This window comes from Parus major, chromosome 3 (genome assembly GCF_001522545.3).
Source record: "Parus major isolate Abel chromosome 3, Parus_major1.1, whole genome shotgun sequence".
In the NCBI taxonomy this organism is placed as follows: domain Eukaryota; kingdom Metazoa; phylum Chordata; class Aves; order Passeriformes; family Paridae; genus Parus; species Parus major.
The window spans coordinates 109850152-109874461 of NC_031770.1; the positions used below are offsets into that span (position 1 = coordinate 109850152).

Here is a 24310-nt window from a genome sequence, read left to right on the forward strand (position 1 = left end):
GATGAGCAGTGAGGAGCAGTGAGGAGCAGTGAGGAGCAGAGAGGAGCAGTGAGGAGCAGTGAGGAGCAGTGAGGAGCAGAGATGAGCAGTGAGGAGCAGGGATGGAGCAGGGATGGAGAACGGAGGGAAGCAGGCAGGAGGAAGGAGGGAAGCAGTGAGGAGCAGTGAGGAGCAGTGAGGAGCAGAGATGAGCAGTGAGGAGCAGAGAGGAGCAGTGAGGAGCAGAGAGGAGCAGTGAGGAGCAGAGAGGAGCAGTGAGGATCAGTGAGGAGCAGTGAGGAGCAGAGATGAGCAGAGAGGAGCAGTCAGGAGCAGAGAGGAGCAGGGATGGAAGGAGGGAGGGAGGCGGGCTCCGGGGGCGGGCAGCCGGCAGGATGCTGTCACGCCGGGGGCGGGCCGGCCCGGGATGACTCAGCCTCCGGGAGCTGCCCCGGCTGTGGCTACCGAGCACTTGCGGGGCTGAGAGTCCCGGAGAGTCCCGGAGAGTCCCGGTGAGTCCCGGTGAGTCCCGGTGGGTCCCCAGGACGCGCACAAGAAGCGCAGCGGGTGCGGCGGCGGGGAGCGGTAAGGGACGGGATGCTATGGCGCAGGGGACACGGCAATGGGGCACCCCCTTCCAGGGCACCGTCAGGAACACCCGCAGGGACAACAGCAGCAGCGTCCCCCACTTTTTCCAGCGGCGCTTTGGGGGATTTTTGTCCGTGGCTAGTGCGGGATGCGGGGTGAGCGAGGGGGATGCGCTGCGGCGCAGATTGGTGCGGGGAAAATGAACACTCAGAACGCATCAAACCTTCAGGAGGGGTGACGGGAGCAGAGAGGAAACCTTGTTTTTACGATCGAGACAGGAAAAACACCGCAGCCCTCTGCTCGTCAGCTGACGCCGAGGTCGGTCTGGCACCCTGGGAACATCCCGTGATGCCCAGCCTGGCTTTGGACCGGGACCATGGCTTGGGAATGGCGCTGGAGAAGCTGCCATGTGTCCCTCCGGCCTGGAATGAGGCTCTCATCCCCACATCCCACTCTCAGGGATGCTCTGCGGGCGTGATACAGCGAAGATCGCTTCCTTCTGGCATTTCTCTCTGGGTTGCGGATGAAGGGAAGGGATTTCCGTAGCACGGGGTGTCTGTGGGCTTGTGCAAGGCTCTGGTTTATGGACTGGTCTTCATTTTGGAGGAATCTTGTGGTTTCTGTGCATGGAAGCTGCAGAGGTGAGTGCTGCAGTTTGTCTTAGGAGGGAATTGTCAGATGCAAAGCGGCCAGGTCCAGTAGGGTTTAAATGAGGTGATCTTTAGGATTTCTTCCAACCCAGACCTCTCTAGGATTCTGTTATCTGAGCTGTGTTAGCGATCTGGCTTTGCTAGAAGGGAATAAGCGTGGTGAGGAGCGCCTCATGTTGTTTTTTGGGGTTTTTTTCCGTGATGAAAACATAATTCAAGCTTGGATAATGCAGCAAGAGCTGTGATGAAGTCCCCAGAGCACGGGTTTGGTGCCACCAAGCTCACCTGGTGGCGCAGCAGGCTGAGCTGGATCGGGAGCTGGAGCTGAACCTCTCTGGGTTCGCTTTGTTGTGGTTTGGAGTCACAAGCCCTGGCAGAGAACAAAGGACAAAGCTCGGCCAGGCTGAGGGCTGGTGCTGAGCTGGACACATGATTTGGGCTGTGCTGAGCACCCCTGGCCCTGCAGGGCTGGGGGTGTTGTAGAAGGGAGGGTGGGGCAGCTTTTACCTTCCCCAGAGCCTCGGAGAAGGTGTGGATGCCTCCGTCTGTGCCTGCAGGGGCTGGGAGATGCTTCAGGGCTGTGACTTACCTGTGGTCTGACCTGCCCCGACCTGGTCGTGTGAGCTGGGCTCGGAATAGGCGGTTCGGGGGTTGGGTCGTTGCTTTTCCTTAGATAAAGTTAAATGGGACTTGAGGGATTTGTTTTGGGGAAGGAGACCTTTGTGGTGAAGGTGAAGGGCTTGGCAGCTGGGAGGGTGATGTGCGATCCTGCTGAGGTCTGGAACAGCAGGGCTCGACTGTCAGGAGCTCTGTCCGTGAGAAAACAGGCGGGGAGCTGCCCTGGCTCCCAGGTGGGGCAGGAGGGATGGAGATGGCACTGGGGTGGTGTCTCCTCCTTCCCTCCTCCTCCTCCTCTGCGACAGCACCGAGGGCTGTGGGTGGATGCTGCAGCAGCAGCACAGCCACAGCCCTCCGGCTCCTCTCCTCCCTCGCAGGCTGCAGCTGCTCTGAGCAGCTCCTGCAGAGCCTTCGGCCTCGCTGCCTCCTCCTCACTGCCTGGGACAGGGGCTGCACTCAATTTCTCCATTTCAGCTGGCCCAAATGCCCTCTGACCAGCTGGCTGGATCGTGAGTGTCCTGTCCTGCCCAGGGTCAGGTGTGCTGGTGGGTGTTTATTTCTTGCTCATCCCTAAAGAAATGACATTAGGAGATGCTTTGGGATCTCAAAGTGTTCTCTGCTCTCCCGAGGGGCTCTTTGCAAGCCCCAAAGATCCTCCTGCCACCTGGGGAGTTCTGCAGGGTGAAGCTGAAGTGTCCTGAGAAGCCCAGCAGCCTTGTTTGTGTTTCCAGGCTGATGGGCTGTGGTGGGGTGTCAGCTGTGGGACATCCTTAGCCAGGGTTACCCTGAAGCTGGGGCACCTCTGGACACCTTGTGGGGTGCAGAGGGAAAGGATCTGCTGGGGGTTCCTGGGGAAACTCCTCTGCCCTGCTTGCTGTGCACAAAGCAGGGGGCGGATGCTGGGATGCAGCAGATGTGTTGCAATTTTGGTTTTGAGGCTGCTGATCTGGGGTTTAAACAGTTGCGAGGTTTTAGGGTGAGGAGGGGTGTGAGGAGGAGATCACAGTGCTGGGGGAAGCTCTTGCTGCTCAGATCAGCTGGGCCAGGAGGGTGAGGAAGGAAACCAGCAGCCTTCTGTCGCTGTAGGGTCTCTGGGGTTGTTGTGGTTGGGCTGCACGTGACCCACGGCTGGTGGGAATCCGTCCTGCCAGTCCCGTGCCTGTGTGTCCTGTTTATAGACCTTTATCACAGGATAAAGCCAGGGAGAAAAGAGGGGGGTTAGGGAGGAAGAAATCCCACGGGGGATGAGGATTTCCCCTTCCTTTTCCAGGCAGATCTTGGGATACCTGGTGCCAGCTGAGAGTGTCAGCTCCCACCTCACGGCCGTGGGAGACCTTGTGGAATAATGGAAAGGTTTGGGTTGGAAGAGGTGTTTAAAGGGCATTTAATTCCAACCTTTCTGCCATGGGCAGGGACATCTTTAACTGTATATTTTAATTATACATCAGGTTGCTCAAAGCCCTGTCCAGCTTGACACTGAATGTTTTTTGGGATGGGGCATCCCCCATCTCTTGGGGCAACCAAGAGTTCTAGTGCCTCACCACCCTCACAGCCAGGAATTCCTTCCCAATACCCCATCCATCCCTGTCCTCTGGCAGTGGGGAGCCATTCCCTGTGTCCTGTCCCTCCAGTCCTTGTCCCCAGTCCCTCTCCAGCTCTCCTGGAGCCCCTTTAGGCCCTGGAAGGGGCTCTGAGCTCTCCCTGGATCTTTCTCTTTCCCACCCTGGACACCCCAGCTCTCTCATGAACCATAGGGAGGCTCCATGCTCACAGGAGACTTGGCAAAAGGGGTTTTTTTTGCCTGAAAACCCTTCTGGCCTCCCAGCTCTTGGATTTGCTGGCCCTGGGCCATGTCCACGGTGCAGATGCAAAGCAGCAGAGCTGAAACTCTGTGTGTTGGAAAGGAAACTGCTGGGATCTATTTTCAGTTTGGTTTTGGGTTGCCTGGAGAGTGTGGTCTGGTAACCTGAGGATGGGAGATGTCCCGTGCCTGTCCCTCAAAAGCTGGCTGGGAGCAGCACATCGATGCCTGGCAGGGTGGTTTTCAGCCTGTCAGCAGATTCACAGACTGAAATAAAAAAATGCTGAAAATAAAAAGTGTAATCATGTGACTTCTGGCCTCAAAAAACGCCTCCTGCCTCTGCTATGAGAAAATACCGAGTTCACTGCAGGAAGTGCAGAGGGTTTTGGGGTTTGATATTTGTCTGTGTATTTTTTTTTTTTAAATAAGATTTTTCATTAAAAAGGTGCTTCAGCTCAGGCTGGTTACCTGCCAGGCTTCCCGTGGCCTGTTGTGGGCAAAAAGCACAGGTGTATTTTTGTATATAAAAGTATAATTAAAAATTATACAAAGTGTATATTTTTTTTCCTGGGTGTAACCTCCTCCCTGCTCTGCAAGCAGGGGAGCACAGCCAGCGGGTCCTTTGCCTGCAGAAACCTCTAAGCAAGAAAACATTCACGAAACCCCTGAAAATATGCATAAAACCCCTTCAAAGAGGTGAGATTTAGGAGTGGGAGTGCTGCTGAAACTCAGCTGGGGTTTTTTTTTTTTTGTTTTTTTTTGGCTGAGCGTCCTGCTGAAAGCACAAAGAAAGAGGGAACAAATAAATAAATAAGTGGTGGAAGGAGGAGTGGGAAAGGAGAAAAAAAGCCCCTTTATAGAGCGAGCTGCAGCCGGCTGGGCTCACTGCTGGCAGAAAGTAGGACACTCCTGCTGGGTTTTCTTCTCTGGAAAGGCTAAACTTGGCTGTGAGTGGGTGGAAGCAGCCAGCAGGGAGGTGTGTGTGTGTCTCCCATCCCCATCCCCTGCTCAGCCAGCTCTGCTGCTGCGTGTCCGCTTTAAGGCCGGGCTTGCAAAGGTGATTACACGTTCAGCTGGCTGAGTTGAGCAGGAATTAAAGCCTGAATATCTCTGCTGTGAGGGATCTGAGGTCTTGGGGTGCTCACCAGGCTTGGGGCTCCTTGGGGTGGATGTGGGGCTGGCGGGAGGGAGCTGGGAGGGTTTGGAGGAGGAGGAGGAGGGTGCCCTGGTGTGTTTGCAGAGATAAAGGAGCTCGTGGCCTTGTGATGTGTCTGAGTCAGGCGTGGGGACGTGGAACAAGTGGCTGCTGGGGTTGGATTTGAAGTTGGGCAATTTGATGTGAATTAGGTTAAAGGGGAGCAGGGAAACCACGGAGCCCTGCAGTGTCTGTGGGCTGGGTGGTGCTTGTGCTCCTGCACAGGAGGCTGTGGTCCTTTCTTTCCTGCTCTTGGGTTTCCCCTGCATCTCTGATCCCCAAATTTGGGCTCTCCTCATACCCTGCACCTCCCTGGGGAAAAGCCCCAGTGGGAGGGGAGCAGAGGACTGCAGCTCTGGGGTCACACACGGGGCTGTGACACCCCCAGGGCAACAGGCTGGGCCAAATGAGGCTCTAAAGTCCAAAGATGTAATTTGGAGTAATATATTTAATGGGAAGAGCAGGGCCAGGGCCTGTCAAGTCCCATGCCTGAAGTTTGGTGTGGAGATAGGCTGTCACTTACTCCTTCTCCTGGTCCTTATTCTCCACTGTTGTGGATGTAAACACAGGTTTTAATACCCTCCAAATCCCCTGGATCTGCTTCAAAAGGTATTTTCCTGCTGCTGCTAATCCTGCAGTGGTCAACAAACAAGGTTGCCTTGTCTGATTTCTCCTGAGCTTCAGGGGGGGTTGTGATTCTGTTCCTGTTCCTCTCTCCTGACCTTTGGGACAATTTGGGATCTGGTGCAGCCACACATTTTATCCTCCCACTGCTGCAGCTGAGCCCACCTTGGGAATGTTTCCAACCATGCTCCTATGTGGCTGCAGGTGGAGTGTCCTGTTCAGTAGCCAAGATGTGGCCGTCTGTGTCCCTCCTGTGTGTCCTGGTGGCCTTGGCCAGCGCTCGCAGCGTTCCTTACTTCCCTCCTCTCTCCGATGACCTGGTCAACCACATAAACAAGCTCAACACCACCTGGAAGGTGAGTACTGTGCTGATTTGGGTCTGTTTTGGGCATGCATTGCTGGCAGTCCCCTGGTGGGATTCAGTGGCTGAGCTTTGGGAGTGTCACTGTGGTGTGGTGGCATCGATCCAGCCTTGGTCCCAGCTGACTTTTCCAGTGAGGTGATGCTGATGGGGTTCCTGCAGGGACAGGAACTGTGGAGCTCCTCTTTGGAGCAGGGCAGGATGAATTTGTGCAGCAGGAGGAGCAGTGTAAGAGCAGGAAACTCTGCAGAAGGCTGGAGATGAGCAGGGAGCGTCCAGTTACTGGTGACCTGACCCTCCTTGGTCAGTTTGCTGTGTCCAGAACCTCGAGCTGGACCTTATTGGTCCTGATGGGCTAATCCTGAATCCTGGGCTGTGTTCTCTGTAGGTAGTTGGCCCTTGGCCCCTGGGCTTTGCAGCAAGTGTCAGACTCTGGTTGGGATTCAGGGAGCTCTGGAGCACCAGGCTGTGGTCCCAGAGATGCTCCTGGTGGCTCTGGAGAGTCATTTCTGTGTGTCTCTCCCAGGCAGGGCACAACTTCCACAATGCTGACATGAGCTACGTGAAGAAACTCTGTGGCACCTTCCTGGGTGGGCCCAAGCTCCCCGAGAGGTGAGTGCAGGGAGGAGGAGGTGAAGCTCCAGGAAAACTTGTGTGGGTCCTTCATGAGCATCTGGGCTGGGTGAGGGGCTCTCCTGGCAGGCTGTGGGCAGCAGGGTGGACGTTGTTCATGGAATTAGCACACATGAGGGGAAAATCCACCCTGTGTCCTGCCAGATGCTTGACCAGTTGTGCAATTTGTTATCCTTGAAAAGGAACATGCTAGAGGAGCTGCTGACCTGGTCTGGGGACAGCACAAGTATTTATGCTCTTTCAGTAAGCAAACAGGAGCCCTCGTCCTCCAGGTCACCTTCAGAGGAGGTTGGAGAGTGCAGAGCAGCTGGTTGTGGTTGTCTGGAGTTCCTGAGGCAGGGTTTTCCTCTCCTCACAGGGTGGATTTTGCTGCAGACATGGAGCTGCCCGATAACTTCGACTCGCGGACGCAGTGGCCCAACTGTCCCACCATCAGTGAGATAAGAGACCAGGGCTCCTGTGGCTCTTGCTGGGTAAGGACAGGGCAAGTTTAGTGCTGTGTTTGTGAAATATGCTGGGCAAAAGCCTTTGTATTTGCTGCTGAACCCCCTGCCATGGGCAGGGACACCTCCCACTATCCCAGGCTGCTCCAAGCCCTGTCCAGCCTGGCCTTGGACACTTCCAGGGATCCAGGGGCAGCCACAGCTTCTCTGGGCACCCTGTGCCAGGGCCTCCCCACCCTCACAGGGTACAATTCCTTCCCAATATCCCATCCATCCCTGCGTCTGGCAGTGGGAAGCCATTCCTCCTTGTCCTTGCAATCCATCCCTTGTCCCCAGTCCCTCTCCAGCTCTCCTGGAGCCCCTTTAGGCCCTGGAAGGGGCTCTGAGCTCTCCCTGGATCCTTCTCTTCTCCAGGTGAGCACCCCCAGCTCTCCCAGCCTGGCTCCAGAGCAGAGGGGCTCCAGCCCTTGGAGCATCTTTGTTGCCCTTTGTGAGGGAACACAGTGGGATCCTGCTGAGGTTCTGGGTGGCTTCTCTCACCCAGACTATGCTTTCTGCACTCATTTCCAGGGGGTTTCCTGGTCTCTGTCCCCTGGCCAGCTCTAATGGGTGTTTTGGGGTTTCCCTCAGGCTTTTGGTGCTGTGGAAGCGATTTCAGACCGGATCTGTGTCCACACCAACGCCAAGGTCAGCGTGGAGGTCTCAGCTGAGGACCTGCTGTCGTGCTGTGGCTTTGAGTGTGGCATGGGGTGAGCTGCTCCTGGTCCTTGTGCACCTGGAAGGTGGTTGGGAGGAGCAGAGGGGAAGATAAAGATGATTCCAGTCCCTGGGACACATCCTGCCCCCAGCACAGTGGATGGTGATGGCTGCAAGCAGAAAGTGATGCTCTCCCACACAGAGCTGGCAGCTGCCAAAGCCAAAGGAAGAATCCTTTCATGGCCCTGGATCCTTGGTTTTCAGGCACAAGCCTTTTGCCTGTTGCCTGGCTTTCCCAGCTGCTGAGCACAGGGTTGAGTCTCCAAGTCCTGTTGCTCCTGGCAGCAGGAGCTGCTCAGGGACCTGCTAAGGAGACACTTTGGCATTTGCAGCCATGGGTGCTCTCAAGGGAGATCCTGGGGAAGAAAAGAACAGACTGGAAAAAGGCTTAATATGCCCAAACCTTCCTTTGAACCGTCCCAAGGTGGCTCCATTCCCTTGCCTTTCCCAGAAGGGGGTGGCTGGGGCTGGAGCTGGTGCCTCTCCCCCCAGGTGCAATGGTGGTTACCCCTCCGGCGCGTGGAGGTACTGGACAGAGAGGGGCCTCGTGTCCGGGGGTCTCTACGATTCCCACGTGGGTAAGTCCTGGCAGAGACCCTTGAGAAAGCAAGGAGGAGCATCCCTGCTTGGCTAAGGTTCATGAGTTTTGGGATGCTTCTCTCCTGGTCTGCATCCTTGTGGCTGCTCCCCCCTTCAGCTCGAGCACCTCTGCAGTCCCAGCTGCTGCCCCTGCAGCTCCCTCGAGTCACTCCTTTGGGACAAGGGTTCTTGGGCAGCCCCCAGAGGCAGCAGGCCTCAAAAGAGGCCTCAACACACCCCCCAAGGCTCCTGTTTCCACAGCAGGAATGAATCTGGCTGTGAAATTTGTGTTCTTGCTGCTTTTGGAGCAGTTCACTGCACTTTGGATGAGGTCAGGAATCCTCCTGACTTGTTTCCCCCTCAAAAAATAACTTCCAGACTGGAATCCTCTGCCTCCCCCTGTCCTGACCATCAGCTGGTTCATGTTTCCACCTTTTCCATCACCATTTGGAGAGGGAGGTGGTGGGAAGCAGGTCTGGTGGGAAGCAGGTTGCTCATGAAGGGATCGCCCATCCCATTGCAGGGGAAGACCTCCTGCACCCCACTGATTTGTGGGGTTCCCCAGGCAGAAAGGCTCTTCCCTGGGGGCCTCTGGTGCCTTTTCCAGCGTGGCTGGTGGGATCTTTGGGGACAGCCAGCTGATGTCACCTCTGTCCTGGACAGGCTGCCGGCCCTACTCCATCCCACCCTGCGAGCACCACGTCAACGGCAGCCGGCCCCCCTGCACCGGGGAGGGAGGGGGCACCCCGAGGTGCAGCCGGCACTGTGAGCCCGGCTACTCCCCCTCATACAAGGAGGACAAGCACTATGGTAAGGGAGGTGGTCTCCAAAGCAGCTCCAAGCTGCTCCTCATGGGAGCTGGGAGGGGTTGGCAGGATCAAATGCGTTCCTGGTGGGGTTTTTTTTCCTCCCCCTGTCCCTGGAGGCTCCATTCTGCTGGTCCTGGAGCAAACCTGAGTGTGCTATACCCTCAGTTTGTGTTTGCTGGGACTCAGCTGGGAAGGGGGAACTGGTAGAACTGGTTTGAGTCATCGTGGTGCATGTGGCTGGCTTGAGGAGTGTGGTGCTGAGCCCCATCTGGTGTCAAAGCCAGCTCCAAGTCTTGGCAGCAGCCAGCCCTGCACATTGAGGATAATCCAGCTGTTTCTTGGAGATTTGTCTTCACCTTGAGGCTTTTGGGTTTTAAAAAGGAGAGTGTACAAGGGAAAAATGTCCATTCCCACTAAAGCTGTCTGGAATAGGTCTTTGGGTACAGAATAGGACTCAGATGAAATAATTCCCTCTGGAATTACTCCCACTTCTCCTGCCTGGCTGTGTCAGCCCCTCTGGAGCTGCTGGGTTTGGATTTAAACTGAATTTAAGTGCAAGAGGACTCCTTCAGGGTCACACTGAGCTTGGTGGGGCCGTCCTGTGTGGCCTGACCGTGGCATCCTAAGGGTGGGAATTCTTTTCCTTTTAGGCATCACATCCTACGGAGTTCCTCGCAGTGAGAAGGAAATCATGGCTGAGATCTACAAGAACGGCCCAGTGGAAGGAGCCTTCATTGTCTATGAGGATTTCCTGATGTACAAATCTGGTGAGCAGCAGCACTGGGGCTGGGTGGGGGGAGCTCTGTTCCCTGCTTCATCCACAGGGTCCCTCTTTTGTGGTCCTGGGCTGTCTCTGCAGACCTGGAGATCTCAGCCTCACGCCTGAGTGTGTGGTGTGGTGTGGGCAGATGCCATCTCCTGCATCCATCGCAAGGGTAATGGCTCTTGGGACTGGATCAGGGAAGGAGCCCTGATGGGAAGCAACCCAAATTCCAGCTGACAACAGCAGCCCAGATGTTAGGGCCTCAAAACTCTTGTTGTGAAGTGCCTTTGAGCCCCTTGGGGAATGTCTCTGGGTGTCCTGTGTGCTCGGCTGGTGCTGAGCATCAGTCACAGAATCATGGCATGGTTTGGGTGGGAAGATAATGATTAAAAACCATCTCATTCCAATCCCCTGCCATGGGCAGGCACACCTTCCACTATCCCAGGCTGCTCCAAGCCCTGTCCAGCCTGGCCTTGGGCACTCCCAGGGATCCAGGGGCAGCCACAGCTTCTCTGACAACCTGTGCCAGGGCCTGCCCACCCTCACAGGGAAGAATTTTCTCCTAACACCCAACCTGAATTTCCCATCTTTTAGTTTAAAACCTTTCCCTTCTGTCTTATCACTATCTCCCTGTGTAGAACTCCTTCCTCCAGACTCTGCACTAAGTTTCAGTTTCCCATTTAGCCAAAAACCCCTCCTCAGCCGCTCTGGGGTTGCGATACTGGGTGGCCCCCGGGCTGTGAGCGCTCTGTGATGTGGACAGGCGGTGCCTGTTGACATTTTGGGGTTCTTTTTCCCTTGCAGGGGTCTACCAGCACGTGTCTGGGGAGCAGGTGGGAGGCCACGCCATCCGCATCCTGGGCTGGGGCGTGGAGAACGACACTCCCTACTGGCTGGTGGCCAACTCCTGGAACACCGACTGGGGGGAGAACGGTGAGAGCCACCAGGAATCCCCATTTCCCCACCCCATTCCCCTCAGATGGATGGAGAGGGTGACTTTTTTCTTTTCTTGGTGTTCTCCCAGGCTTCTTCAAAATCCTGCGAGGAGAGGACCACTGTGGCATCGAGTCCGAGGTTGTGGCCGGCATCCCCAGGACGGAGCAGTACTGGAAGAGGATGTAACTCTGATCAAACCACAAATAACCCTGAGTCCCTGATGCTTTTAACTGATAGTGGGTTGGGTGCAGAGACCCCCCCTCCCTTCTAAAAGAGACTCTAGTACAGGTTACTTTATTAAAGCTTTTTATCTTTTTTTTTTTTTTTTTTTCATGGGTTGGTTTTTTTTTTTTTTTTTTTTTTTTTTTTTTTTTTTTTGTTCATGGGTTGATTTTTTCCGGTGTTTTTTTTTTTTTAATTTTTGGGTTTTTGTTTTTTAAATCGTACGGTGGAGCTGGAGGTGGAACTGCTCTCTGCCAACCTCCTGCTTCTGGTGGGTCACAGCAGGTCATTGGGGCATTCCCTGCTCAGAGGACTGCTGGAGAGCTCGCTGGCCTCTTGGAATTTGGTTAGCCTGGACCCCTTCCAGCCCAGTTTGCTACTGGGAGGGCAGGAAAATAGTAGCTTTGTGCTGGGATTAGGGACTTGGTGGGGCAGCAGAGGTGGATGCTGCTGGAAAGCCATGGCCAGGGGGGATTTGTGTACCCCCAGATGGGTTGATCTGACTGTTAGCACCCGAAACAAGCAGGGAAGAATTTCCTGTGAGTGTGTGCCTTGAATTGGCTAAAATTAGACCAATTAACGACAAAATACTGATGGAACTTGATGTGGGGGTGGCTCTGGCCTGAGCTGCCTGCACCAAGTCCCTCCTGCATCGCCTGCTCTGCTCCATCCTCCTGGCTTTTTAAACCACTTCTTTCCTCAACTCTTCACTGGCTTTTTTATCTGCTGTAGTCTGGGGTTGTTGATGCTGGGGAAGGGCCTGGCTGGAGCTCCATGAGCCTTTGATCAAATATCCTGCAAGCATCTGGGAGGGAGCTGGAAAGAGCACAGCTCTTCTCCTCTGCGGCTGAGCAGCTTGATGTGTGCAGGTCATGCCTGGGTAAGGGTGCAGCACCCAAATTTGGGGTGCTTTGGGGCTGTAGGTGCTGATGCTGAGCTGATGATGGCTCTCAAGTCTGCTTCAGGGAGCTCAAACCGATGCTTGGAGGTGTCTTACTAATTTGGAGATGATTCAAGATTTTTTTTCTTGAGCCACAGGCATTAAGGAAGGTAAAAAACCTTATTTTTGTTACTGGGGGAAGGTGTAGTAGGCTGTGTACAGGAGGAATCATGTGATTTGCCAACACTAATATAGCAAAGAGCTTTTTTTTTTTGTTTGTTTTTTAATTTTAAAGCACAAAATGTATTACTGAGCTGAGGCTACGGGTCTGAAATGTGTGAAGCAGGCTCTCCATGCACTGTAAAATAGCCCCTTACCTCTGCTTGCTCAGGCAGCAGTGAGGCAGAGCTGTGCTGCATTTGGCTGGAACACCTGTGCCAATAAATGATTTCTCCAGTGTCTCAGCTCCTGGCTCTTGGTTGCTTCTCCTTGGCTTCCACTCCAGACAACCCATCTGTGGTGGCAGAAGCCAAGACACCCTTCTGTCTTCAGAGAAGTTTGGGTTGGAAGGGACCTGAAAGATCATCCAGATCCACCCCCTGCCATGGGCAGGGACACCTTCCACTGTCCCAGGCTGATCCAGCCTTGGACACTTCCAGGGATCCAGGGACAGCCACAGCTTCTCTGGGCACCCTGTGCCAGGGCCTCCCCACCCTGACAGGGAACAATTCCTTCCCAATATCCCATCCATCCCTGCCCTCTGGCAGTGGGAAGCCATTCCCTGTGTCCTGTCCCTCCATCCCTTGTCCCCAGTCCCTCTCCAGCTCTCCTGGAGCCCCTTTAGGCCCTGGAAGGGGCTCTGAGCTCTCCCTGGATCCTTCTCTTCTCCAGGTGAGCACCCCCAGCTCTCCCAGCCTGGCTCCAGAGCAGAGGGGCTCCAGCCCTTGGAACATCTCCATGGCCTCCTCTGGACTCTCTCCAGCAGCTCCACATCCTTGTGCTGCTGGCCCCAGGGCTGGAGGCAGCTCTGAAGGTGGGGTCTCACCTGAGGGGGACAGAATCCTGTCCCTTGTGCAGGTGTGGTCACTGCCAGCCCTGTCCTGTGCCCTGCTGGTGACAGCCACCCCTTGGGATGTCCTGGCTGTGGGGAAGGTGCTTCCACCCGGAGCAGAGAGCAGCCAGGACTTGTCCCCAGCATCCCTGAGGATGCACCAGGGCCCTGAAGCACATGCCTGTGGCCCAGACCTGTGCCACCACTCCTTTCAAGGTGAATTTATGGACCCTCAGCTGTCCCTCTGGTTAAAATCCTTCCTCCAGGTCTGGCACATGGGGGCTGTACTTTGATACCCGGAGTTGGCACCAAGGGTGCATTGGAATTTCATGAGCTGAGGGCTTGTAACTTGTGGGGAACTTGCTGGTGTAAAAGAAATGACAGCTGAAAAGAAAAAGAAAAAAAAAGACCCAGGAATTTTTTAACTTTTTTTCCCAAAGAAAACTTTTAATTCCAACAAGACGGGAAGCTGCACAAAGAGAGCTACCGCGAGTTTCTTTAGAACAACAGCTTAAAACTACACCAGGAACTGTGGAGTAGGGCTTCTCCTTCTGAGTAACAGTCTGGCCACAAGGGCTTGGCCTTGCAAAGGCCACCATCCTGCACCTCTGTCCTGGACCAGGACATGGGCTCTCCTTCCCTTCAGGACAGCAAAGCAGCATTTGAAGGGGGTGGGTAGGGACCTTGAAAACAACACTCCACCCCAGGAGAACAGGACTTGCCCTCAGAGTGTTGTTTCCTCTTGGAAGTCCAGCCTGATGCGTTTGAAGACAGCAGCGGGAGGCTCTTGCAGCTCACACGTCAGTCTGAGCCAAAGCCAGAGCCAAGTGGGCCAGGGAAACCTGCCCTGGTCACCCCCTGGGTGGCTCCAGCCTTCCCAGCTCAGGGCAGGGATCACTCCTGCCTTCCAGGGTGACAAATGGCCCCCTAAAAAAGGCATCCCATGAGGGCCAGCAAACTCTCACTCCCCTGCCTTGCTCTGCCAGGACCACCCCTGCCCTGGGGCTGAGTCAGGGCAGAGCCAGAGCCTGCCCTGGAGTCAGGCCCGGCATTGTGAGCTCAGGGCTGTGCTGGCAGCTCCCTTCTCATTTTAACCACCTCCCACTGCTGAAACGAGAGCTGTGTCACTGCAGGGGCCATCTGTCCCAGGGCAGGGAGCTGCACAGCTGCTGTTCAGCTGGGGCCACGTTCAGGTGGACAGAGTACCTCACCTCCCATATATTTAACATTAAAAGGGCTCATTTCAGCATCCTTCAGCACAACAGAAATGTGACTGTGGCCTCTGCCTGTTTCCAGGCTGCAGGATCTCAATCACTGAGGGCCAGAAAGCGGCCAGAGCTTTTTCCTTGGATAAGGAAGCATGTTCCTCTCCCAGCTGAAGCAGCATCCTTCCAGCACGGAGCAGGCACCGCAGGTGAGGGAGAAGAGGCTGCCTAAGAAAGGGAGGCAAAAACCCTCAGGGTTTTGCTCAGCTCTGAGCTGGAAAGATGCCTCAAATCTCAAGGAGGAAAAGAAACAGCTGGAGTTTCTATTTCAAACCATCCTAAAAGAAAAAAAACAAACAAACAAACCCAAAACCTGAAAATATTCAGGTAAACACGAAAGAAGGGCGGGGGAAAAAAAAAATAACACTCAACCCCAAACACTAAGACTCCAATCAGCATTTGCAGCCATCCAAGCAGACAGCAAGGGTGGTGAGGATGGAGTCCAGCAAGTGCCACCCTGGGGCTGCAGCTCCCCGGTGCCCCATCCCTGTCACTGTCCCAGTGCTGGGTCACCCCCACGGCGGGGACGAGGAGCCTCCTGTCCCCAGCGCCCATCTGCCACCGCTCGTCCCCCAGCCAGGCACTGCCCTTCAGTTCTCCCCTGCCTGCACGTAGTCCTCGGTGGCCTTGGAGAGGGTGCTGAGGTACTGCCAGCTCAGGGCTGCCAGGAGCATGGCACAGGACAGGTAGATGGGCGAGTAGTGGTGGCGGGAGGCCATGGGGCTGCCGGGCAGGCTGATGGCGCGGATGGAGGCGATGACCTGCTGCGTCTTGTTGGAGGAGGGGTCCGTGCTCGGGATCTTCTGGTAGATCTAAAGGAGGAGGGAGGAGGAGTTATGGCTCCCACGGGAGGTTTAGGAGGAAAATGGGATGAGGTTGAAGTTTTAAGGGCCAAGAGTGAGCTCGGTGGTGGAGTGCCATGAAGCAAGGGACGACTGGATTGGATCCAGGGGCCATCTCCCTTGGGAAATGCACTAAGCCAAGCTGCCTCTTGAGGGCTCCCCATGATGGGACATGAACCACATGGTCTTGGACATGATCCCTCAGCCCCCAGTGCTGTTACTGGGACCAGTGGTGTTACTGGGATCAGGGGTTCTCACCCTGCAATCCTCACTCACTGTACAGCCCACCTCAGTCCAGTGGGAATGTTCCTGCCTGGAAACAGCCACATCATCACCTGAGTCTGTGGCATTTGGGGTTTTCTTCTCATGGCCTCTGGCATACTCGTCTGCAGGACTCTGAGCAAGGTGGGCACAAGCAGAGATCCTCTCCTGGGTTGAAGCCCTGCAGCCCTGTCACTGTCCCTGGCCATGGCACCAGACAGTTCACAAGGGCAGCTCTAAAAACCCACAGTTTGGGGTCTCCCTGCTGCATAAGTGAAGTCTTCTTATTTAATAGCCCTCACTGGAACTGGGTCTTGGGGAGGGGGGTGTTTTTTTCCCACCAGTTGACTCTCCATGTGAACTTTTAATCTCCCCATGACCCTAAAGTCGGGAGGAAGTCAAAAGGTCCCCCCAGAACCTCCTTTTCTCCAGGCTGAGCCCCTTCCCAGCTCCCTCAGCCTCTCCTGGTGCTCCAGCCCCTTCCCCAGCTCCGTTCCCCTCTCTGGACACGCTCCAGCTCCTCAGTGTCTTTCGTGTTGTGAGTGGCACAAAACTGACCCCAGAACTGGGTCAAGGGGACGGGCACTGCCCTGGTCCTGCTGGACACACTGCTGCTGGTCCAGGCCAGGATGCCACTGGCCCCAGTCCCTACTCCCCAACACAAGAACAAGGGTACGTTCAAGGGATCACACCGAGCACAGTTTGGTCCGGGCCAAAACCCCATCAGGGTCACCACTCCCCACCACCACTGATGAACAGATCCCTGTGTATTCCCAATTCCACCCCAACAACAGGGACAGCAACAGCCAGAAATGACTCAAAGCAAGCTGCTGAGCCTACCTCTTCCACGTACTGGTACATGATGGCTTTGACAGCTTGTATGTTGGTGGCATCCATCATGAGAGTGACGGCCTGGCCCTTGCGGATCTTCACCACCCCCCTGAACACCTGCTGGTTGTTGTAGCAGGCAGCCAGCGTGGCAATGGCCATCACCTGAGGACACACAGGAAAAGCCTTTACTGCACTGCCAGGAATTTGCCAAGGGGTCACCTTGTCCACAGCGACACCCATGGAGTGGAGCCACAATCTCAACAACACCACAAAAGGCAGGAGCCAAGAAATGAGCAAAAAACCAACGACACTGAACCTCCTCCACCTCCAGCTCCTCACCAGCTGGGCTGCAGAGGATGAGGAACCACTTGGGAGCTCAGCTCACCTGGGGGATAGCGCAGAAGTTGAAGACACTTTGGTTTTTGAGGCGGGACAGGTAGGTGATGACGTCAGGGACGTGGTGGAGGGCGTTGGTGATGAGCTCATTGAGGCACTGCACGGCCACATCGATGTTCTCTGGCTTGGCAAGGTCTGAGAGCTTCTTGGCATATCTGCTCCAAACCTAAACACCAAGGTAAGTGTTGATGAGTTGGAGGGTGCATTGATGCCATCAGAGAGACACCAGGGCTGGGAGAGCAACAGGAGCCACCAAAACCCCCCACACAACAGCCTTGGAGCATTCCTGGGATAAAGAAAAGCAAGGGCAGCCTGTGGAGATGTGACAGCGGCCTTGGTGTACACAAAGAGATGCTAAAGGAGGAGGGTGGAACTCATCTCCACATCTTTCCTAGGGAGGGCAAGGAAAAGGGGAGTCACACATGGAGAAATGCCCTGTGAGACAGCTGAGCCACATGGAAAAGGGGGAGAAAAATTTTTGGACATCATGTCAGGCACAGGCAGAGCTGGTCCTGCTTTTGGGAGCAGAGCAGGTACCCTCCTGGGATCTCAGCCAGTCTTATCCTCCCTCACTCCTAGAGAAAACCTAGCAGAGAGGAGAAAAAGCTGCCAAAGTAGTTCTTGGCAGTGTGTGGTGACATCACCTTGTCCCCACAGCTGTCCCCAGAGCGCTGCAGACAGATGTCGGCCAGCTGCCATCAGAACTGTTTTTACCAAGAAGATGTACAGCCAACAGCAGCAATTTTATGAGGTTTTTTCCTCACCTCTCTGGGCCAGAACTCCCTTCCCTCCATCTGGTCCTCCAGATAGTCACGGATGATGTTGGTTTTCTGGAGGAAGAGGCCCATGGAGTTTGCCAGATCTGTGTCCTGCCCCACGATGGAATCTTCCAGCTCTGATGCAGAGAAGAGACGGGAAAGGCCAATCCCCACCAGCCCAGCAACGTAGTGACAATACTGTTAGAAAGTTGGGAAAGGGGGAAAAAAAAAACCAAGATAAAAGGAGCAGTTACAAAGAGCTGCCTGTTTGCCACAGTGAGTTTTACAAATATAAACTGACAGTTCGTTTGATGCACGTTCTCATGGCCCTCCCTGGGATGTCTCAGCTTTCCCATGAAAACAAACACCTTTTCCCAACAGGGAGGCTCTGTCTCCTCCTTCCACAGAGACAAGGTGGACCCTACCTGGAAGTGTTAAAAAACCTGTGGATCTGGCACTTGGGGACATGGTTCTGTGGTGGCCTTGGCAGGGCTGGTGGAATGGCTGGATTTGATGATCTTAGAGGGCTTTTCCAACCTTAACCCCATGACCCTGCTCATGCTCAGTCCATTCCTCACTCTGGGCTGACTCACCTTATCCCACTCATGCTGAGAATCCACCTTTTTCTCCAAGAACTCTGCCATCCCAACACCCATCTTGTGGCAGATATCCGAAATCACATCCTGGTAGACCTTGGACAGGTTCCTGAATTCCATGGAGATCTGTAGCAGGGTAAAAACAGAAAGAACATGTTCAGGAAAATAAAAAGCAGCAGAACTCACATTTATTAAGAAATCAGAAAAATACTGTTTACCAGGCTCTAATCCTGCCCTGGCTGGAGATCTGGGACAACTCCCCCAACCTGAGCTGTTTCAAGGTCCTTAGAGCTCAGGCTCAGCCTGTTCCCAGTCTAAACAGGATGGTCTCTGGCAGGAGATCAGACACAGCAAAATCTTTGGGAAGGCTCTGTGGCCTTGGACTGGTATCATCTGGGAGCTGCAGGACAAAACTGACTGCACTTGGTACACAGAACTGTTTTCCTCTGTAATCTGAGAGAATTCCACCACACCAGCCATGGGAGGTTTCTGGTGCTCTGTTCTCCCCAGCCCTCTCCAGCTGTGGCTTCACAGGGCACATCTGGCACAACTGGAAAGGCATCAAGCAGTGAGGGAAGTGTGAAAGTCTTTTACTGCATGTCCAGTAATGTGATCATGGAATCACAGGATGGGTTGGGTTGGAAGAGACCTTGAAGATCTTCTCATTCCAACCCCCCTGCCATGGGCAGGGACACCTGCAGTATCCCAGTTGCTCTCACACTGAAAAAAAAATATTAAAAAGTGCATCCTCCCTTTCCCAAAACTGTAGAGCATCACATTTTATTGTGCTAAGCTTCATTCTCCATCACTGGGTGACTGCAGCCAGCCCAGGGTTTGTGTGCAATAAGGGTTTGTCTGTAAAATAAATTGTATCCACTCTGCTTCTGCCTCTGTGGCTCCCCTACACAGAGGGGCACAGCCTGCAAATGCACCTCTAGGAAATATTGTCAGAAGTTTTTTACTATAAGGGTGGTGAAGCATTGGCAGGGGATGCCCAGAGAAGTTGTGAATGCCCCCCCAAAAATTTCAGGGTCAGGCTGGACAGGGCTTAAAGCAACGTGGGGCAGTGTAAGGTGTCCCTGGCCATGGCAGGGGATGGAATGAGATGAGCTTTATGGTCCCTCCCAACCCAACAATTCCATGGTTCTACAATTCTGTGATTATTAAAATCACACCTGAGCATGGATTGCCTCAAATAAACAACATATACTCCAAGAGAACAGCAAAGTGTCACAAACACCTTCTCAAAAGCTCCTCTAAAGCCAAGCCACTGACATCCCTACTGCATCCCTGCACACCTGGAATCCAGCACAGGCATCCCCTGTGACAGGCACCCCAAACCTGAGCACAAAAACTCATGACACACCTCAGTGCTCCAAACAGCTACCCCATTCCCACTGATAGGGAAAGCCTGAAAAGGGTAGAATAAATTAAAAATGGTAAAAACTTGAACAAAACAGAAAGTCTTCAGAAAATGAGACGCTCCTCACCAGAACTATTATATTTTTTCTTAAACAGAGCAAAGGAAAAACCCCTAAAAAATCAACTCAATAGTAAAAAAATCAGTTCAATATTGTTACTAATAACAGAGGGGGTGCTTTTTGTCTTACAGCACGGAATTATGGATTTATGGAATTATGGAATATATTCCATGGAATTATGGAATGGTTTGGGTGGGAAGGGACCTTAAAGCTCATCTCATTCTGCCCTCTGCCATGGGCAGGGACACCTCCCACTAATGCACTGTGTCGGGTAACAACCCCAAATCTCTCTCCTCAAGACAATGCTCATCTGCTCTTCCACAGAGGAGGCAAAAAGCCACTTCCCAGGGCTGGCACTTCTCCACAGCCAGATCCCCTCTGGCTCCACAACGTCTGTGTTTCTCACCCCAGCCCCACAGGCAGGTGATGGAGCCCTTGGGGAAATCTGTGGGACTGAGCAAGCTCTGCAGGCACCACATGGGGACAACCAGGCACCCAGAGGTGTCTCAAGGAGCAAGGAGGAGGCTGCCTTACCGTTGGGAAGTCTTCCAGCACCTGCCGGTCCTTCTCCTTGCTCTCTGTGTACTTCCAGTCCGGCTGGTAGAGATGGGAGTGGAACTCGTGCAGCATTGGGACCTTGACATCCAAGGGGATGCTCATGTCATCCTCTACAGTGTCCAGGGCACGGAGAACTAGGTAGAATATACAGACTGCATGTCTGGGAGGGGAGAAAAAACAGCAATCCTTTACTTGGGAGTGCCTATGAGGCAGGACAAACAGCTGGGACTGGAAGATACCAGCCAGGTTAGGAAATGCAGGATTTTCCCTCATGAGGAGAACTACAGCATGGTTTTGGGCTTTCTGAGATGTGTATCAGGGAAGGGCCAGGCCTGTGAGCCCCCTGAGCAGGGAAGGTCCAACCCTGCAAGGCCAGTGCTCACCTGGACCCAGAGGACAGAGCCCGAGGTCAGCTTCTTGGGAAAAGCAAACGTAAAATAGGGAAGGGGGAAAAAACCAGGTGTGTTTTTCCCATCACTCCTCCCTTTCTGCAACCCTTTTACCCTGTTGGAGGGGAATAGAGGGGTCACACCGTGCAACAGGCACATTAGGACTGGCAGAAAGAGCCAAAATCACCCTGTATTTTGTATCTCCAGGAACAAGACTGGAGGCAGCCTATGTGTCCCAGCATCCCAGCAGGAAGCTGCTGGAAAGTCACCTCCCCTCCTGCTCCTACCACCCCTGCCTTCCCTATCTCTGCCTCCACATTTCTGCAAAAAAATGCTGAAGCAAAAAAAACAACAACAACAAAAAAACCCCAACAAAATCAAAAACAAGTCCTGATGGCAAGAAATGCTGTCTGCAGCTCCAGGATCTGTAGAAAATAATCCCCAGATCTCCATGAGCACAGGGATATATGCCAAGGAGAAAAGGCATTTATAAGTTTTTTAACAAATGGAAAGTAGCTTGATCTGGTTAAATGCTAATGACAGGTGACAGTGCTGTACTCCTGGAATGAAAATGTGCAAGCAGTGATTAAGCATCCAGGGAAAACTGACTTGCTCTTAGAGCCAGTACTGTTAAATTTGGCTTTTTTTTCCTTGATTAGAAGGGTATTTAACACTTCTGTCGAACCACATGAGCAGCTCTCTCGTGCTCCTGTTCCTTTGCATGACTGAGTTTTTCCATTCCAACCAGGCTGCAAATGTTCATCCAACAGGATGCAAGTGCCCAAGGCTCCAACCCACTTCCAGGAGCCACCAAGAATGGCAGAGCAGAATCTGGAATGCCACAGGAACCTCTCACAGGGGCATCATGCCCAGGGAAGAGCCAGCAGTAATTCCAGAACCCAGCAGAGTTAAAACACTTATTTAATCCCAGTTCTGCCTCCCTAACTCCCATCACATACTGAATTTAGATCCTTGGCAATTTTGGCAAATCAAAGGAAGAAATTCTTTGCTGTGAAAAATTCTTTGCTGTGGCACAGGCTGTCCAGGGATGGATGCCCCATCCCTGTAAACATTCAAGGTCAGGCTGGACAGGGCACAAATGGAAGCACCCACTTCCAAAGAACAATTCTGGATCTTCCAGAGCTCAAGCTCCAGCCCTGTCCTGGGTGCAGCTCCCTCCTGTCCAGGTACAGAGGTCTCCTTTCTCCTTGCCAGGACACGCAGCCTCTGCTGAACTGTCAGGAACAGACCCTGAAGAGTTCCAGAGACAGGCAGGACCATGGAACTGGCAGCAGAGAGGCAGGAGCATCCCTCTTCTCCTCTCCACCACCAGGAGAGGAGCTATGAGCTGGGCTCATAACTCTTCTCCACCACCCACAGCTGGGATGTTGCTGGCTCGGCCGTGGATGAAACTGCAGTTTTGAGCCTCCCACCCTCCCAGAAAACACCCTAACCATGGGCAGGGCCCTGGCCAGCAAAACAGGTGGTTCATGGGGCCAAAAAAAACCAAGAAATGAGGAACCAGACGTTTCAGCTCAACTACCAATACCCTGTCTGGCCAGGGAAGCACTGCTCCAAGCACTCCTCCACAAATTCCCAACTTTCCAGCAACCCTTCTGGGATGTCTGTCTGTGACCACAGGGGCTCAGCTGAACTCCCTGATGGGGTCGACATCAATGCAAGCACTTTCTTTTTTTTCTGATCCAGCAAAATTAATTCCTTCTTTAAGGCTGCAGCTCTGCCTATTTCCTTATCCTCCCTATTTTGCATTTCCCTCGTTTGTCCCTAAATTCTCCAGTGGAGCTCCTGGGCTTTGAAAATGAGTTTCTCCTCATCCACTGCTGAGCCAGCTGTAATCCAACCACCATCCCTGCCCAACAGTGGGGTGCAAAGATCAGGCAAGAGCATTTTTAGGATGCCAGGCAGAAGTTTCTGTGCCCTGAAGGGTGATCCTGATCCCAGCAGGCTGCAGGGCAAGGATTAAAGGACAAAAAAGACAAACAAAGAAAACTGCAGGAAGTTTGAGGCACAGGGCAGACACATTGCTAACGAGTTTCATAATGTTTTCTTATTTTTTTTTCTTAATTTCTGCACAGAAAAAGCACGGAAAAGAAAAACCTTAATTCCTGGCTCCACTTGTACTTTTCCACACAATTCCAGCCAAACCGCTGAACTTCTCTGCCTTTCCTGTCAACCAGGCTGCAAACACCATTTCATAAACACTGGACATAGCTATGGGGCACCATCCAAAATGCCAAACCAGAGCTCAGAAACCCCAGAGATCACCCAGTGTGCGGGGTGGTGCCTGCAACTGCTCAGCAGAGCCATCAGATGTGTCTGGAACAACTTCCAGAACCCCTAAATTTGATCATCAACCCACCTTGGGACTAACTGGGGATTTAAAAACTGAAATCAGTAGTCACCAAATGAACATAAGGAATTATATGGAGAATAATTACATGGCATAAGGCACCCTGGCCAGCTGAGCTTTATATCCTCTGTTACTATTCCCATCTGAAGCTTTTCTGCACGGGGCAGCAAAACCTGCACAGCAAAAAGTGAGTGTGCAACAAACCCCCTGTGACAACTGCGCAGGTTTTGAGGCAGCTGCTTCCAAAAGCACCTCCCAGGCAAGGCTCAGACCCTTGGTCAGCCCCAGGCTTTTTCCTCACCTCCTCCCTGCAGCCTTTGTCCAGCGGCAGCCTTGGCACTGCCAGGACACATTCCCAGGGTGTCACACACGGCACACTGCCAGGCCCTGTGTTAAACAGTCCGCTGGCCAGGAGGCTCAGCCCAGGGACCCAGTTTGGGGGAAGGATGTGCTGCAGAGGGGGGATGTGGTACAGCCAGCTGGGACGTGAAAAGCCCCACGTCCTTCTGCACGGGGTGGGGCTGAGCTGAGTGAGCCCAGCCAGCTCCTGATGGGAGAGGCAGCATGTCCCAGCAGCTCCCCCAGAGAAAAATGGTGTCTGGGGGCACTGCATGGGCCACCTCCTGCCAGCTCTGCTACTGCGGGGCATCACACCCACCTGGGTGTGACTCTCCTGGGGAGACCTGAAACTGGGGGGCCACTGCACCCACTAAATTCCCAGTGATCCCCAGTGTTGGGGTGGCATTGTACCCACCACCTCCCAGGGAGGAGAATTACCCCCACCATCCCCAGGGGATTCCCGGTGTCGGAGGGAAAGCTGCGCCCACCATCTCCCGAGGATCCCCAGTGTTGGGGTGGTACCCCACCTGCCACCTCCCAAAGCTGCCCAGTGCCGGGGGCTCACCGCACCCCCTCCCCGGGCCCCGGTGTGCCCCCGCTCACCGCAGCTCTCCGTCCAGAGCCTGGATGACGGCGGCGAAGCTGCGGCTGGTCTGGTTGAGGTACCGGTAGCAGGTGCGGAGGCCACATCCCAGCGAGTCCTGCGGGCAGAGCGGGGCGCGGGGCGCGGGTTGGAGGCGGGGGGCGGCGGGGGGGGGGGGGGGGGGGGCGGCGGGCGGCGGGGCCGGGGGAGCCGCGGGGGCTCCGCAGTGCTGCTGCTGTCCCCGCCGCCGGGCCGCTGCCCGAGGGGCTTTCCGCGGCGGGGACAGGGTCAGTGTCCGCCGCAGCACGGACACGGCCCGGCAGCCGGCCGCCATGGGGGCGCGGCGGCGGCGGGGGGCTGCGGCCGCTCCGCCCCGGCCCGAAACCCGCCCCTTAACCCGCCCCATCCCGGCTCCGCCGCCGCGCCGTGCCCGGAGACGCTGCCATGTACGGACAGCGCCGGGGCTGCGCGCAGGGCACCGGCACCGAGCAGTGCGAGGGATGCTCGGAGATGGTGGGATGCATGCGGGTACGAGCACCGAGCAATGCATGGGATGCTCGGAGCTGGTGGGATGCATGGGAAGCCTGAAGACAGCGGGGTGCTCGGAGTCAGTGGGATGCTCGAGGGATACCGGCACCGAGCAATGCAAGGGATGCCCGGAGCCGCGGGATGCTCGGGTAGCACTGGGGCTCTGCGATGTCCGGCATTGGTACCGGCACCGAGCAGTGCAGGGATGCTTGGAGCCGGTGGGA

At 54.5% G+C, this 24310-nt stretch overlaps 2 protein-coding genes across 5 annotated transcripts in view; one reads left to right on the top strand and one right to left on the bottom strand.

Annotated features, from left to right (window-relative positions):
- Positions 1-382: 382 nt before the first annotated feature.
- On the top strand, positions 383-12301 carry CTSB (cathepsin B). 3 transcript variants are annotated; one of them, XM_015623200.2, is made up of 10 exons: positions 383-501; positions 5660-5811; positions 6343-6428; positions 6808-6922; positions 7523-7641; positions 8141-8226; positions 8891-9037; positions 9687-9803; positions 10604-10732; positions 10824-12301. In XM_015623200.2, the coding sequence occupies exons 2-10, from the start codon at positions 5686-5688 to the stop codon at positions 10919-10921; spliced, it is 1023 nt and encodes a 340-aa protein (XP_015478686.1). In that variant the 5' UTR covers positions 383-501; positions 5660-5685; the 3' UTR covers positions 10922-12301. The 3 variants fall into 3 exon arrangements, with proteins under 3 accessions (XP_015478686.1, XP_015478689.1, XP_015478687.1); XM_015623203.3 differs by having other exon boundaries at positions 398-491; XM_015623201.3 differs by having other exon boundaries at positions 418-564.
- Positions 12302-13305: 1004 nt separating this feature from the next.
- Positions 13306-24310, bottom strand: part of FDFT1 (farnesyl-diphosphate farnesyltransferase 1) — an 11851-nt gene continuing 846 nt past the window's right edge. The window contains exons 2-8 of one of the 2 annotated variants that reach the window (XM_015623296.1): positions 23579-23676; positions 19853-20036; positions 17835-17963; positions 17248-17439; positions 16473-16649; positions 16097-16249; positions 13306-14965 (exon numbers count right to left, since the gene is read on the bottom strand). In XM_015623296.1, coding sequence (XP_015478782.1) covers positions 14744-14965; positions 16097-16249; positions 16473-16649; positions 17248-17439; positions 17835-17963; positions 19853-20036; positions 23579-23676 — 1155 coding nt within the window. In that variant the 3' untranslated portion in view covers positions 13306-14743. The remainder of the gene's footprint in view (positions 14966-16096; positions 16250-16472; positions 16650-17247; positions 17440-17834; positions 17964-19852; positions 20037-23578; positions 23677-24310) is intronic. The other variant, XM_033513119.1, reaches the window with a different exon arrangement.

Excerpts from the sequence above, each read along its gene's own strand:
- CTSB (XM_015623200.2), top strand. The coding sequence starts at position 5,686 with ATGTGGCCGTCTGTGTCCCTCCTGTGTGTCCTGGTGGCCTTGGCCAGC. Across the intron at positions 5,812-6,342 it reads AGCTCAACACCACCTGGAAG|GCAGGGCACAACTTCCACAA; the intron begins GTGAGTACTGTG and ends TGTCTCTCCCAG. Across the intron at positions 10,733-10,823 it reads CACCGACTGGGGGGAGAACG|GCTTCTTCAAAATCCTGCGA; the intron begins GTGAGAGCCACC and ends GTGTTCTCCCAG.